The 16,345-nt window shown below is 37.6% G+C and overlaps 1 protein-coding gene across 3 annotated transcripts in view; it reads left to right on the top strand.

The window, feature by feature from the left end:
- SERAC1 (serine active site containing 1) overlaps positions 1–16,345 on the top strand; it is a 55,249-nt gene that overhangs the window by 14,518 nt on the left and 24,386 nt on the right. For 2 of the 3 annotated variants that reach the window (XM_045544637.1, XM_045544639.1), the window contains exons 3-8: positions 911–947; positions 4,536–4,672; positions 5,878–5,967; positions 7,010–7,141; positions 8,619–8,740; positions 10,340–10,468. In XM_045544637.1, coding sequence (XP_045400593.1) covers positions 911–947; positions 4,536–4,672; positions 5,878–5,967; positions 7,010–7,141; positions 8,619–8,740; positions 10,340–10,468 — 647 coding nt within the window. The remainder of the gene's footprint in view (positions 1–910; positions 948–4,535; positions 4,673–5,877; positions 5,968–7,009; positions 7,142–8,618; positions 8,741–10,339; positions 10,469–16,345) is intronic. The other variant, XM_045544638.1, reaches the window with a different exon arrangement.

The raw sequence follows: 16,345 nt of genomic DNA, 5'->3' as shown, positions 1-16,345 counted from the left end.
TTTCTGGCCAGGCACAGTGGCTTATACATGTAATCTCAGCACTTTGGGAGGGTGAGGTGGGAGGATCACTTGAGTCCAGGAGTTTGGGACCAGCCTGGACAACGCAGTGACACCCCATCTCCAAAAAAAATTTAAAAAAAGATAAAAGCCAAGTGTGCTGGCATGCACTTCTACTCCTAGCTACTCGGGAGGCTCAGGCAGGAGGAATGCTTGAGTTCAAGAATTCAAGGCTGCAGTGAGTTATGATCACACCACTGCACTCCAGCCTGGGTGACAGAGACCCTGTCTCTAAAAATAAAAAAATTGTTTTCCAAGTTCCAAACGAAAATGTATTAAAAAACTTGTAGAATGTATCCTATATCTTACCCACCAATTATAATTACTTTGGGAAACATCATTTTGTATCCCTACTTGACAACACAATCCCTTAATCTAGTCCTAGTAGTCATAGGGAGCATTCTCCCCATTCCTTTATTTAATTGGTTGTTAACTAAAAGGGGTCAGAAGGTAAATGAGTTTCCTGGACATTGCATTCAGTGGAAGCATAGTAGTCCTGGCAGTGTCACTGGGGAAACGGGGACTAGGGACTCTAGTGATTTGGCAGGGGATGGAAGAATAGGAGGTAGAGGAAGGCGAGGAGAAGTATGAAGTGCCATGAATATAAGTTATATTTTTGAACCCAGCGCTTATTGATTGGTTTGTTTGTATCTGAGGATAGGAAACCATGTGTTGATAGCAACTAACTATATTATTAGAAAAATATCAATAACTTCTCTGATAATAATAGAAAAATATCAATGAGTTATCTGATAACATATGACATAGGTAGAGACTTACACTGCTGCCTATTTCCTGTTACACTTTGAAAAATAAAATTCATCACATTGACTTCTTTTCTTTCTTTTTGAAGGAAATATAATAAAATTTACTGGATCACTTCTTTTAGGGTAAGTTGTTAACTGACATTAATTTGGCTTCATTATAGTACTATTTAAAACCTTGTTGGAAGTGATTTAAGGGTGGCGTGGGATAGTCAGAGGGTATGGGTTTTGGAATTAGACAGATGGATTTAATCACTGGCTCTACCACTCAAATGTTATCTTGATCTGGTTTCTCTACCCTCTGAAGAATGTTTTCTTTAGATCCGAGTGTGCAGCACGGACTCTGCTCACCTGGCACTGTTGCTGTAAGGAAAACACTCAACATGTACACAGCAGGCATTCAGTTAGCTTTTGTACACTAAAAATCACGTCTGGTATTAGGTTCTAAAGTGGGTGAAGAAGGTGAAAATAGACTATAGTCAAAGGTATTTTTAAAAATCTCTTAAATCACCATAAAGTGTTCATGAAAGGAAATTGCAGCTGACTGAGAAAACGAACAGAGTGACATCTCCCATTTCATGTTCTTCCAAAGGCACATGCTTAAAGAATGGAGTGACCCTCTTTCTGCAAGTTGTTGTTTTTTGTTCTCTTTTCCATTTTTTGGGGGGGATATATATGTTAAATGTACATCTAATACACTCTATTGTATTTGTTAATACTTTTTTCACTAGTATAAATATAAAATCAACTCTTAGATACTAAAATGACAAAGGAGATACATTTGGCATTTTATCCAAATGCATGCATTTCTCCATGACACTGTAATTAAGGCGAAACATATTTAGATGATATTTTCCCTTTGACTCATTGAAGGATAAATGTACATATTCTCTTTTCTGTAGTATAGTTTCTTTATCTAGACCACAATTATATTCAGGAATATAATGAAAATCACATCATTTTAAAAGAATTTTATCTTTCTTGGAAAACATGATAAAAATTCTGAATACATTTGCTCCTTTTGGCTTTTCAGATAATTCCCCAAAAGAGCAGAGGATTGTGTAGAGCGTTGTCTGTATTCTCCTGGTGCTGGCCAGTGTCTGAACTTTCTTTCTCACCTGCTTACTTTAGGGTAGAATCAGAGGTCAGGAGAAAGTGTAGGATACAGATGTTGCCAGCTCTGAATCCAGGCAGCCTTTGTGTCTGGAGTGTATAAATCAATCTGATTAGGGAAAAAAAAGGCTTCGTTTTGGGTTGTACATATAACAAACAACACTTAAAAAGCTAATCTTTGTGGAGAAACAGTTTGACGTTATCTAGTAAAGTTGAATGATATTTATACTGTGACAAAGCATGATTTCTACTTCTAAATCTGTATCCTAAGGAAACATACACATATGTACACAATATAGATATGTAAGATGTATGACAGCATTGTTTGTAATAGACTCAAACTAGAAATGCCCTAAATGCCCATCTATGGTAGAGTGATAAATAAGTTGTGGTGTATCCATACAATGGATGAATCACACAGACATAAGGCTGAGCAAAAGAATACATATAATGTGATTCCATTCATATGAAGTTCAAAAACAGGCAAAACTAAGCTCTCTTGTTTAAGGATGCATATATAGATGGTAAAACTGTAAAGGAAAGTAAGAACATTATTATAATAAAAAATCAGAATAAAAATTACTTATAGAGATGAGTAGAAATGAGAGAATGGGTCAGGATCAGGGAGGAACACACTGTAGGCTTCTGGGGCAGTGTTAATGTTCTGTTTCTTACCTGGATATGATTTTGTAGCTATTTTTTATTAAACTGAAATGTGTGTGTATATATAACAGTTTTCCTAATAAAATTGATTTACACACTTCCTAGATTCAGACATAAAGGCTGCACTCTGCCTGCATTCAGAGCTACCAACATTGGTATCCTACAGTTTCTCCTGACCTCTGGTTTCTACCCTAAAGCAAGCAGGTGAGAAAGAAAGTTCAGACACTGGCCAGCACCAGAAGAATACGGACAAGGCTCTAGAGAATCCTCTGCTCTCATGGAGATTTATGTGAACAGCTAAAAGGAGTAAATGTATTCAGAATTTTTATCATGTTTTCCATGAAAGACAAAATTCTTTTAAAATTATGTGATTAATTTTCATTATATTCTTGAATATAATTGTGATCTAGGCAAAGAAACTGTATTACAGAAAAGGGTACATGCACATTTATCCTTTGCCTGGATATAATTATGCAGCTATTTATTATCCATTAAGCTGAAATGTGTGTGTATACATATATACATACTGTCATGTGTCTCTTAATGGTGGGGATATGTTCTGAGAATGTGTTAGGGGATTTCGTCATTGAGGGAACATCATAGAGTGCACTTACACAAACCTAGATGGTACAGACTACGACACACCTAGGCTCTGTGGTATAGCCTGTTGCTGCCAGGCTACAAACCTGGACAGCATGTGACTGTACTGAATGCTGTGGGCAACTGTAACACAATGGTAAGTATTCATGTATCTAAACTTAGAAAAGGTATAGTGAAAATAGCAATGTAAAAGATAAAAAAAAGGACACCTGTATAGGGCATTTAGCACAACTGGAAGTTGGTCTGGGTAAGTCAGTGAGTGAGTGGTGAGTGAACATGAAGGCCTAAGGCATTACTGTACGCTACTGTAGATTTTATAAATACTCTGCACTTAGGCTACACTAAATTTTTTTTAAGAGGGTCTCCCTATGTTGCCCAGACTGGCCTTGAACTTCTGGGCTCAAGAGATCCTCTTTACTCAGCTTCCTGAGTAGCTGGGATTACACGTGTGAGTCACTGCACTCAGCAGAAATTTTTTTTTTTCACTTTTTAAAAATTTTTGTCAAAAACTAAGACACAAACACACAGGTTAGCCCAGGCCTACACAGGGTCAGGATCATCAGTGTCACTATGTTCTACCTCTATATCTTGTACCACTGGAAGATCTTTGAGGCAGTAACATGCATGGAGCTCTCATCTCCTATGATAACAATGCCTTCTTCTGGAATGCCTCTTAAAGAACCTACCAAAAGCTGTTTTGCAGTTAATATTTTTTTTTCATAAGTGGAAGTACCCTCTAAAATAATGATAAAAAGTATAGTATAGTAAATACATAAACCAGTGACATGGCTGTTTATTAAGTATTATGTACTATACATAATTGTATATGCTAGACTTTTTTAACATAATAATTGTACATATTTATCAGGTACACAGTTATGTTTCAGTATGTGTAATGTATAGTGATCAGATCAGGGTAATTAGCATATCCATGACCACAGACATTTGTTATTTCTTTGTATTGGGAACATTCAGTATCCTCTTGTGCTACGCTTGTGTACGACTGGAAGTGCGGTAGGTTTGTTTACACTGGCATCAACCACAAATAAGCAAGTAATGCACTGCACTACAACACTGCAATGGCTGTTACGACACTAGGGGATATGAATTTTTCATCTCCATTGTAATCTTATGAGACCACCATTGTATATGCAGTCCATCCTTGACCAAAAAGTTGTAATGTGTTGCATGAGTGTATAAATATATTATATGCACATTATTGTATATGTGTTTCCAAGTAAAAAAGAAGTTTATCATGAAAAGCTTAATAAAGGAGAGTAGTTCTTGTGTTACATTTGGATCATGTATTTATGATGAATTTTTTTGTTTATTTTTAAGGGGTTCTTTATTTCTTACATATGAAGTTCTGGCCCTGAAGAAATCTTTGACATTAGATACTCAAGTGGTAGAAAGAGAAAAAATGAAGTCATATATATATCTCCACACAGTTTCTTTAGATAATAGAGAAAATCATGGTAAGTTTATTGTAAAGTAATCCCATCTTTGTGGAAAATGGAAGCTAGTTATTGAATTTAAAAATGAGCCTATTTAAAATAGTATTTTAGGATAAATTCAGCTATGTCTAAGAATCACCAAACCCTATGAGAACCAAATTCCTAAAGAATTAATTAAAGACCAAATTTTGGACTTCTGCATTTAACCCAAGTTTATAGCTCTTCTAGAACTAAGTGAAGTAAGGACTAGCTGGCTGTTTTAGTCTGAACTTGGAATGCCACACCTTAGTGGGGCCATTAATTCAGAGGCTAGCCCTCAGTTTGGCAAGTACAAAAATATGATTTTGTCATTTAGCTCAGAGGTATTTCTGCTTTAAGGGATTTATTCATGGAAACAAAACTCATGAGATAGATTTATAAATATGAATACCAGTTCAATTATTATCACAAAGTCTAGAAAACCTATCTCTACTAGTCAGGACATTCTCCTCAATATTTAGGTCACACGGAAGCCTCATTAATAATTGGCAACCAGATGGTTGCTTGGTGAACATGAAATTTTAGAGTAGAGGAATGTATTTTCATCAAGATATGGGTAGCTTGGTGAGTCACCACACTTGACTTACAGCTGCCTGTTCCTACATTGTCAGCCAGAGTGTGTCTGTTAGCACATGATGTTCCCTGAGTGGGGCAGGCTGTTCTGCCCCCCTGACTGTGAGCTGTATGTGTCACTACTCTGTGTTATTGGTATTTATTATCATATCACCTTGTTGCATTTCAGCATGCTTTTATGGTGTGTTTACAATTTCAACTACACAGATAATTGTTATAGTTTATAATTTACTATAGTGAGGCTTAATCTCATTAGTAAGGTATCTCCAAATTTCAGTTTGAGGTGAGCTTATGGTAGGGGCATTTTCCTGGATAGTGCTAGTTCTATATTGCGTATGAGGATTTTGTTAGCTTTATTTATGTAGTGTTTTTGTTTTGCTTTGTTTTTTTTACTTTTTCCCTGACTTGGAGATGATCTTATTTTGAAATCCAGAGCTCTGTGTTCCCATAATGTGTTTTAGTTGCATTGATAGTGACAGTAGAAAGGTAAAGATGCTATTTTATATTTTTTTATGAAAAAAATTAGAGTTTAGTTTATACATTTCTTTTTGAAGTATTGGAGCATAGCATTAAGAATACATAGTTGGTTTTATTTAAGTTTGTAATAATTTTAGGGATTGTCTACCAGGCAAGAAAAGAACTTCACAAAGCAGTAAGAAAAGTATTGACAACATCAGCTAAGATATTACGGAATCCATTTGCCAGTAAGTATGAAATATTTAACTTGGAATCCTTATCAGTAATCTGAAAGTTATTTGATGATCAGTGTGAGATTTTTTTTTGGTCATTTTTTTATACTAATATTTTTATAGCGATGGAAAATTAATTGAGGGACATTCTCTTGCATTATATTGAATTTTAAGGGCTTAATGCTTTGGGTAGTTTTCTTCCTTAGATACCTGTAAATAAATATGAGTTTAAATATACCCTGTTGTATTCATGAGTGTTTCATAATTTTAAATTTGTTAGAAAATCTGTTCCATGCCTTCCTATAATGAGAACACAATCAGGCAAAACTACTGGAGGTAGCTATAAAAGAGCTGAGCTGATCTCTTTAAAAAGTTGGCATCATGAAAAGGAAAAGGTGGGAAAACTTTCTAGAATTAAAAGAGATTTAAGAAACTTTATCAAATCCTCTTTTTAAAAAGCCTTAAAGATATTTTTTGGAAAAATTGGGGAAATTTTAACATGGAGTTAGACTGGATTTTAGATGATTTTGGAAGACTTTTGTTAATCTTGGGTATATAGCAGACTACAGCCTTATCTTTAGGAGATACAGGTGAACTGTGAGGGGGTAAACTGTCATCAGGTCTGCAACTTCCTTTCAAATAGATTAGAAAACAGTTTTAAAGGGATTTCATGCATATAGATGAAGCAAATATAGCAAAGTAATAAGTTATTGAATCTAGATGTGATAAGTTTATGGATGTCAGTGTATCATTGTTCAGTTTTCCATATATTTGATCTTTTTCAAAAATAAAACATTTTTGTGGGAAAAAGAAAATAAAATGACCACATAGCACAAGACAACAGAGTATATAAAACAAAAGCACATATATAATACTCAAAGTAACTATAATAAAATAATGACTGAACTGAGAGCAAATATGTCAGTCATTATCAATACCTACATATGGATTTATCTCTCCTTTGCAAATTTCAGATCTTTATAAATTACCATCTTAAAAGTAAGGATAAAAATGTTTTCTTAACTGTACATTATCTTTTTGTTTTGTTTTTGCAAAGCCCCTTTTAGTACAGTTGATATAGAAGATCATGAGTGTGCTTTGTGGCTGCTGCTGAGGAAGAGCAGGTCAGGGGACAAAATCGAGCGGTTGGAGGCTGTGCAGGAAATGTCAGAGACCCACCAGTGGCACGGTAATGAGACCAACTGAACAGGTGGCACACCCTCACCTAACTCTTGATTTCTGATATAAAAGAGAAGGGAATGAGATTAAGGAGGGAAAATAACTCAGGTAGTCTTAATGTATATAAAAAGTATTTTGGTTGGCCATGGTGGCTTCATGCGTGTAATCCAGCACTTTGGGAGGCTAAGGTGGGAGGATCACTTGAGCCCAAGAGTTCAAGACCAGCCTGGGTGGCAACATAATGAGACTCTGTCTATATAAAAATAAAAAAATTAGCTGGGTGTGGTCTTGTGCGCCTGTAGTCCTAGCTACTAGGGAGGCTGAGGCAGGAGGATTGCTTTGAGCCCAGGAGTTCAAGGCTGCAGTGAGCTGTGATTATGACACTGCATTCCAGCCTCATAACTAGGCCCTATTTCTTTTAAAAAAAAAAAAAAGTATTTAAAAAATTTAAGGGCCGGGGGCTGTGGCTCCTGCCTGTAATCCTAGCACTCTGGGAGGCCTAGGCAGGAAGATTGCTTGAGGCTGGGAGTTCAAGACTATCTCGAGCAAGACCAAGACCCCATCTCTACAAAAAAAATAAAATTAGCCAGGTATGGTAGCACACTTGTAGTCCCAGCTACTTGGAAGGCTAAGACAGGAGAATCACTTGGGCACAGGAGTTTGAGGTTGCAGTGAGTTGTGATAATGCCACTGCACTCTAGTTGAGGTGACAGAGTGAGACTCTGTCTCAAAAAAAATAAAAAAAATTTAAGAAGACATTTTATTGATAAAGAAAATAGAAAACTTGCTGACCTGGTAGTTAAGAGTGTTTGGTAGGAAGCAGCCTCAAAAATGAGGTGTATGTATATTGGTATAACTTTCTACCAGAGCAAAGTTTTGATTACATATTTTCTTGAGAGAAACTCTTGATTCCAATAGTTATTGCCTAATGTGCTTGCATTTTCTTTTGGTTCCTATTTAATGGGATTTTGTTTTTGATACGTAAAGAATGGCATGTTTAAATCAAAGTACTACCATCTGGAACCTCAGACTAAATATTCGTGGATATCATGGAATACCAAAACACCATGCCATCACCACAGAACAGTAGATTTACATGCAGCCTCATGTGTTTTGAGTAGTGGTCAGAACAGATTTTGAATGCTGGAATTATTAAAAAAAGAAGTTAAATTGGTTCTGACTTATCAGTTTTCACATTTGAGCTTCATTTTTTCCAAAACGTTAGACTGTGATCTGATTCCCAGATATATTAATATGTTAAGGAACATTGTGAGAGGAATCATGGAAATGTTGGGTATCTATTATATTAATAGCTTATAGGTAATGTAGGTGCAGTTGTAGTTGTGAAAAAATACTTGGGAAATTTTGGATTACAAATTTGCAGAGTGGTTTAAAAATTAGAGTGCTTCTGAGTAGTTTGTTCATTTAATGCTTGTGACGATTATAAACTAATTTGGGTGTTAACAAAAGATACACTTTTTTGATAGATTACCAGTATAGGATAATTGCTCAAGCCTGTGATCCAAGGGTTCTTATTGGTTTGGCAAGAAGCAAAGAGAGTGATCTTCGCTTTTTTCTTCCCCCACCTCCTTTGCCATCTTTAAAAGAAGTAAGTAAAATAATCCAGAGAGTGAAAAATAGCATCATCTTCACTTTGGGTGCAAAGTGAACTGTCAAAAAGTAGTTCTTGCCTTCTTTTCACGAGCAGGCAAACTAGGATATAAAACTAAAATTGTAGTTTTCATACAAAGATTTGCTTCCTCAGTGTTGTTCCTCTTGTATTATTTTCTGCCTCTGGGGATTGGGAGTCTGTGTAAACCACTGGATGACTCCATAACATCACAGCATATCAGCATCCATGAGCTGATCCCTTCTAAGGCTGCTGTAGATTGGGTTTTCTCAACCTTAACACTATTTACATTTTGGGCCAAATAATTCTTTGTTGTAGGAGGCTGTTCTGTGCTTTGTAAGATGTTTAGCAGCATCCCTGGCCTCTACTCCCTAGGTGCCAGTAGCACCTCCCAGTCATAACAACTAAAAATGTCCCCAGACATTGCTAAATGTTTCCTGGGCAGCAAAATAGCCCCTGGTTGAGAATCACTGCCACAGATTTGAAAGCATGTTTCTTGAGTACCTTTCCTAGACTAGACTATGAAACTCTTAAAAATTCTATGTTAGCAATCAGTTTTTGAAATGTAGAAAAGTGAATATACTAGATGTTAGGGTATGGAAAGCCAGTGCACATGAGTTTTGAGAAAGATTTCTCCAGATAAAGTTTAAGATGGGAAGAAGTTAATTTACTTTTTTCTGGGTGGAGATAGGGCCAGAAAAAGGACCAGCATGGAGGTGAAGAAAGGAAGAATGTGCTGGCCTCGAAAACCAGCTATTCAGACTTTTTAAAGGTTATATTATAAATTAGCGGCCTACAGTTGAGAAACTGCTGCATCTGCTCCTTTCTTTCTTCAGAAAGGGCGACAGGATGTCAAAATCCAAGAGTTGGCTCCCTCCACTTTGCCTAGGAGTAGAGATTAGCCTAGTGTGGGAGATGTGACTCTGCCGTGGAGATATGGCTGAGGCCTGAAACTCGCATCCTGCTGTGCACGCAGGAACTCTGTAAAAACGGATCTTCAAAAGCAGTCTTAAAAGAGAAAGATTTACATCTCTTTTCCAGTCTGTTCAGCTCTTTTCAGAAGTTGTGTAAAACAGAACTCCTCCAGGGTGCCTGTTAGAGAACTCATAGGATGATCTTTAACTGTTACTAGAAAATTGCAGGATTAGATATTTTCCTGTTAATTTTGCAAGGCTGCCCCTTTCACTAGATATTAATTATTAGAAAAATGAGATAGTAGTGAGCTCTGGATTTAAAAAGCAGTAGCTTTAGTTAGAAAAGGGTATAATAATTCATTTTGAGTCAAGATATCAAGAATGTCAAGGTGTCACTCTGAGGTGAAAATTGAGAGTTACAATTTGCAATAGGTCTCTCAGATTGAAGTAGCAGACCTGAAAATATAGAATTCAAAATTAAATGATTGTTTATTTACATGGCTGGGTGACTGCTTTCAGGACTGAAAGTACTAATTTATCTCTGCTTATATGTTTCTCTATATAAATATTGTATGTATACACATACAGCCTTTGATTCTTTGAGTATTTTTTTGTCATACTCAGTTATTGAGTTTATTTATGAGGAATTTCTCTTTTGTTTCAGGATTCTTCTATTGAAGAAGAGCTCCGACAGTTGCTGGCTTCTTTACCTCAAACGGAGCTAGATGAGTGTACCCAGTATTTTACGTCCTTGGCTCTTAATGAAAGTAGTCAAAGTCTAGCTGCTCAGAAGGTTAGCTCATTTGTTCATTCAGTAAATATTTTTGAGTGTCCACTCTTTTCAAGATACTGTGCCAGGGGCTAACAATTAGAACCTTAGCATAGTTATTCAGCCATAACTGAGTGAACATACTGACTTCTGGGTTGTGCCCTAGGCTAGGTGTCAGGAATGACAGGGGGGAAGGTAAGTAAACAGTCAAAGAGTGTGTAAGAGATTCAGGTTCCTTCAAGAGCCCTTTACTCTGCTTACGAGGTCATTTATAGCTTCACAGGAGGTAACTCCTAAATTGCATCTTAAAGAATGAGTAGATAGTAATTTGTAGTTTTAAATACCACCTGTATGCTGATGCCTGAATTGATATCTCTAGTCCTTTGTTCTCACCTAAGCTCTAGATTTGAATATTCAACCTCCTACTTGATGTCTCTGCTTGAATGTGTACTAGGAATCTCAGACTAACAGGTTGAACCTGCCCTTGCTCCACAAAACCCTTCCTCCTTTAGTAGTTTCATTTTAGTGAATAGCATAGCAGCCACCTAATTGCTTATGCTGAAGATGCATTCAAATCCCATCTCCGAGAGGCCAGCTGCCATTTTACATCTTCAGTCCTATGCTTACCACTTCTATGTTCTCTCTTCAATTCTAGCTCCCAAGGGTTTCCCTTTATTTCTTCTTTTTTAAAAATTTTATTATTAGTTTTTGTAGGGATGGGATCTCACTATGTTGCACAGGCTGGTCTTGAACTCCTGGCCTTAAGTGATCCTCCTGGTTCAGCCTCCCGAAGTGCTGGGATTATAGGTGTGGGCCATTGTGTCCGGCCTGTTTCTTCTTTTCTTTAGACCTTAGCTATGTTTTAAAATAGTTTTTATTGTATTTTATCAGACATTCCTAAATGTTTGTGGTGGGAGGGGTTCAGTAGAAGCCAAGTTCACCATCTTGTTGGATCTGGAAGACTTCCTCATCATTTCCCCATCACCTCTCAGCCAGACCTTGCGGCAAGCTCCTAACTGGTCTCTCCAGTTCCATTTCCTGAGGGCAGCCAGAGTGATCTTTTTAAATACATCAGTTAGGAGACTATACTTTCAGGGATCGTTTGTATGGTTTGGCACTAAAAACAGCAGTTAGATGCAGTCACGTCACTCCAAATGGCTTCCCATCAAATGTAAAATCCAAGTCCTTTACTTTTCATACTCAAGACACAGACATGCTCTTGTCTACCGCATGGCTTCCCCCAAGGGTGGTGCCCCCCAGTGATAGTGATTAAGATTGGCAGGAAGTTGCCAGTGGGCACAGTTGTAGGACTAAAGTTTGTTTGGTGGCAACGGGTGTGAAAACTGAAGGAGACCCTAACACAGGCCAGGAGAGCAGAGTGTGCTTGGCTGTGGGCACAGTCTCATCAGAGCTCTCAAAGTGCCCTAAAGGGACACTCAACTGCTGATGTCACCCTCCTCTGGAGTAAGGTGGCCTTTGGATGTGAAAAGTCATTCTGGTGACAATTTTGCTGCTGTTTTAGCTGTGGGCCCATTCCCTGGATCTAAATAACTGGTGTGAACCGATCCCAGTACATGCCAGAGGGCTGCTTCCCAGTGAGTCAAAGGGCAGAGTCCTAGGCGTAGCTTCCTAAACAGACTCCAACTCCAAGCCTCCTAAGAAGGCTGTTACTGAATTCCAGTATTCTTGGGGTATCATCTCAGCAAGTTTTTGTCCTAATAAAATCTCCTATCTCTAAGAGAAATCAGAACAAATAACCATTACTATTAACTGTAACTGTATTTTGTCAGTAAAACAAATCACAGTATTTTATATTCTTTTACTAATTGAATGGTTTATCTTCTCATTTTCCCTTTTATGAGAAATTAGGGACACGTCAGTAGATACAACTTCTCTAGTAGACTTTATAATAAATTTCCCCTTTGGGGCCATATTTTAGAATTTCTCTAGTGAGTTATAATTGTTGTATTCTTTTTGATGCTCAGAAGTCCATTGTGTGGCCACTAGAGCCCTTCTTTAGGCTGGCCTTCTTGTCCTTTTTAATTCTGTTCCCAAAGAGGCTATGAAGGCACCTTTGTTTTCTGACACTCCCTGGCTCTGCTTGATTCTTCCTGCCCTACAAGATTTGGCTGCTCCAATGAGATCTGGTTCTTCTTAGCAGAAAGTAGATTAGAGTCAACAACTCAGGCACTAGGTATGCATATTATATTGTTCCATACTAAGATAGAGCAAATGGACCCAGGGCTCCTAGACACTAAGAAACAGAACAATTACCTTTTTCTTAAAAGGCCTTAAATTCGTGATGACATTTTCAATCCAAATAACACCTTTATTAAGATATAATTCATATACCATAAAACCCTTTACAAGGATACAGTTCCTTGGGTTTTACTATACTCAGAGAGCTGTGCTATCATTACCACTCTCTAATTCTAGAATATTTTCACCCTCCCCAAAAGAAACCGTGTAACTGTTAGCAGTCATTCTCTATTCTGTGGCTCTGCAGCCCCTGGCAACCACTAATCTGTTCCTTCTCTCTATGGATTTACCTATTCTGGACATTTCATATAAATGGAATTATCCAATATGTGACATTTTATGTCTGACATCTTTCACTTAGCATGTTTTCAAGATTCAACCACATTATAGCATGTATCAGTATTTCATTTCTTTTTATGGCTAAATAATATTACATTGTATGGCTATATCGAATTTTATTTATCCATTCATCAATGATGGACATTTCAGTTTCTATTTTTTTGGCCATTATGAATAATGCTTCTATGAACATTTCCTATTGGAAAAAATAAACTATACTGTAAAAGAGAGGGAAAAAAACAGAGCATTTTTCCTACTTTCAAACACCACTTCATAACACTTCTGACACCAGATGTGTGGAGGGTTTATTCTTACACATTAAGCAGTTCTCCAGCAGACACCAGCTGGGTGTCCCCCTGTTCAGTTCTGACACTGTCTACCTGGAGATAGTGTCAGAGTCCATAGGCTAAGGGCTCAGTCCCATAGGACTGTCCCCTAGTTCAGATGCCAATAGCAAGTCCCAGGTTGTGACCTGTGCTTCTAATCAACCAGCTATAAATTGGGAGTTCCCATGACCCCCTGTTTGGGTTTGATTAATTTACTAGGATGGCTCACAGAATTCAGGGAAACACATTACTTACCCATTTATTATAAAGAATATGACAGAGGATACAGATTAACAGGAGATGGAAGAGATGTATAGGGCAAGGTATGTGGGAAAGGACGTGGAGCCTTCATGCCCTCTGCCGGTGAACCCCCACCAGACATCTCCACATGTTCAGCTATACAGAAGCCCTCTGAACCCTGTCCTTTTGGGTTTTCATGAAGGCTCCAATACATCAGCGCAATTGATTAAATCATTGGCCATTGGTGATTGACTCAACTTTCAGCCCCTCTCCCCTCCCCAGAGATTGGGGAGTGGGGCTGAAAGTTCCTACTCTCTAATCATGCCTTGATCTTCCTGGTGACCAGCCCCCATCTGGCAGTAATTTAGGTGCCCTCCAGCCACAGTCATCTCATTAGCATAGAGGTGTGGGGAGGAGACCAAATATATGTTTCTTATTAAATCACAACATCAACATTCATGTGCAAGCTTTTGTGTGGACATATGTTTTTAGTTCTCTTGAGTACCTAGGAGTAGAATTGCTGGGTCATATGGTAACTCTGTGTTTAACTCTTTGAGTAACTTTCAAATGTTTTCTACCGAGGCTGCACCATTTTACATTTCCACCAGCAATGTATGAAAGTTCCATTCTTTCCATGTACTTACCAACACTTGTTGTCGTCCATTTTTTATTACATCCATCCCATTGTGTGTGAAGTGATATCTTCATTCTGGTTTCGATTTGCATTTTCCTAATGATTAATGATGTCAAACATCTTTTCATGTGCCATTGGCACCTATAATATCTTCTTTGGAGAAATGTTTATTCAGATCCTTTGCCCATTTTTTTTTTTTTTACTAAAGTGGTTTTTGTTTGTTTTTATTTATGTTTTCTTGAGATGGGTTCTCACTGTGTTGCCCTGGCTGGATGGAGTACAGTGGGTATTCACAGGTGCTATCATAGTGCACTACAGCCTCGAACTTCTGGGCTCAAGTGATCCTCCCCCCTCAGTCCCCTGAGTAGCTGGGACTACAGGCACTCACCACCATGCCTGGTTCCCTTTGCCCATTTTTTAATTGGGTTACTTGTCTTTTTGTTGTTGAGTTGTAAGAGTTCTTTATATATTCTGGATACAAATCCCTTATCAGATACATAATTTGCAAATATTTTTCCCATTTTGTGGGTTTTCTCTTCACTTTCTTTCAGGGCCCTGGAACCCCCTGTCTCCAAATATCCCCGCAGGAGCCCTGGGCAGAATTGACAGTGGGGATTCAATTGACACTAGCTGCGTGGAGAGAAGGGTACAGGGGTGGGTAAATATACCTATTTGCACACATTTTTTTTCTCCCTGAACCATTTGAGAGTTAGGTACAGACATGGTGCCCTGAGGACAGTCTTTGAAAGAACCACAGTATAGTTGTGAAATTCAAAAAATTTTAACATTGATGTAATATTGTTATCTAGTATACATGCCATATTTGAATTTTTCTGGTAATTCCTTTATGGCAGTTTTTTGTTTTTTAAAAATCTAATCTAGGATCTTATTTAGGATTAAGCATTACATGTGACAGTCTTGTCTATTTAGTCTCCTTTTAGCTGGAAAAATTCTTCAGCCTATCTCTGTCTTCATGACATTGATATTTTTAAAGAGTACAAAGCAGTGGTTTGTAGAATGCTCCTGTTTAGTTGCCTTCTGCTTCCTCGTTAGATTTGGGGCGTGCATTTATTACAGGAATACAGTATAAGTGATTTCCTGTCCTTCCTAGTGGATCACACCCAGAAGCGAGTGATGCCAGTTCATCCCTTTATTGCTGAAGTTCACTTTGTTCACTTGGTTAAAGTGATGTCTGCCAGGTTTCCCTGCTTGAATGTTAATATATTTTTTATCTGAAGTTAATATGGGATTTGTATAGAGAGGAGGAGATACTTTGAGACTAGGAGATAATCCTGTTCCTCTTCAAACTTTCAGCCAGTGGTTTTAGTATCATTTCAAGGAATCTTGCTTGAATAACAATTATTGTTGTATGGTTGAAGAATGGTGACTTTTTTCCCAATTGTATTGTTCCTTATTCCGTTATTAGGAAGTGCTCTACTATAAGGAAAAGCTTTCCTTCCTCCTTCCTTTCTTCCCTTCCACCTTTCTTCCCTTCCTCCTTTCTTCCCTTCCTCCTTTCTTGCTTTCTTATCCATATGGGCTCATGGATTATTATTTTTATTTACTAGATTATAATCCATTACTATCCTTATTCATATTGATGCTCAAATTGTCCCCGATTTGGCTGTGGGAGCCGCTTCAGGTTGTCTCCCATGTCTTTTGGAAATGTCTTTGTTATTTTTTGAGCACTTCCGTATTTTCTGATACTAGAAAATATTCCAGGCTCATGTTAAACTTTCCCTGCTCCAGTGCTAGAATCAGCTGATTCTTCAAGAAGCCCTTGTTCCTTTTAGGGCTAATAGTATTTAGAAATCAAGCTCTGGGTTAGGTAAGCTCATTGCTATTGGCATTGCTTTTGGACTCTTTATGTAGAGCTGGGGAAGTGGCAGCTTCGTATGGTTCAATTCAATATGTAAATTATATTTTTTAACATACTAGTGTGAAGGCTGTTGTTGCTCCACTGAATAAGAACATTAAACTGTGGACTAGTTTGTAGATCAATATTAGTCACATTATTGATCTCAAATAATTGTTGCTAAGGTATACTGGAAAGAAGGGTAGATTCCAGATCACCAGTATCAGAATGTGCAACTTCACTCTTTG

This window comes from Lemur catta, chromosome 2 (genome assembly GCF_020740605.2).
Source record: "Lemur catta isolate mLemCat1 chromosome 2, mLemCat1.pri, whole genome shotgun sequence".
In the NCBI taxonomy this organism is placed as follows: Eukaryota; Metazoa; Chordata; class Mammalia; order Primates; family Lemuridae; genus Lemur; species Lemur catta.
The sequence above is the reverse complement of the archived record's forward strand: the minus strand, read 5'-3'. Positions and strand labels throughout refer to the sequence as shown.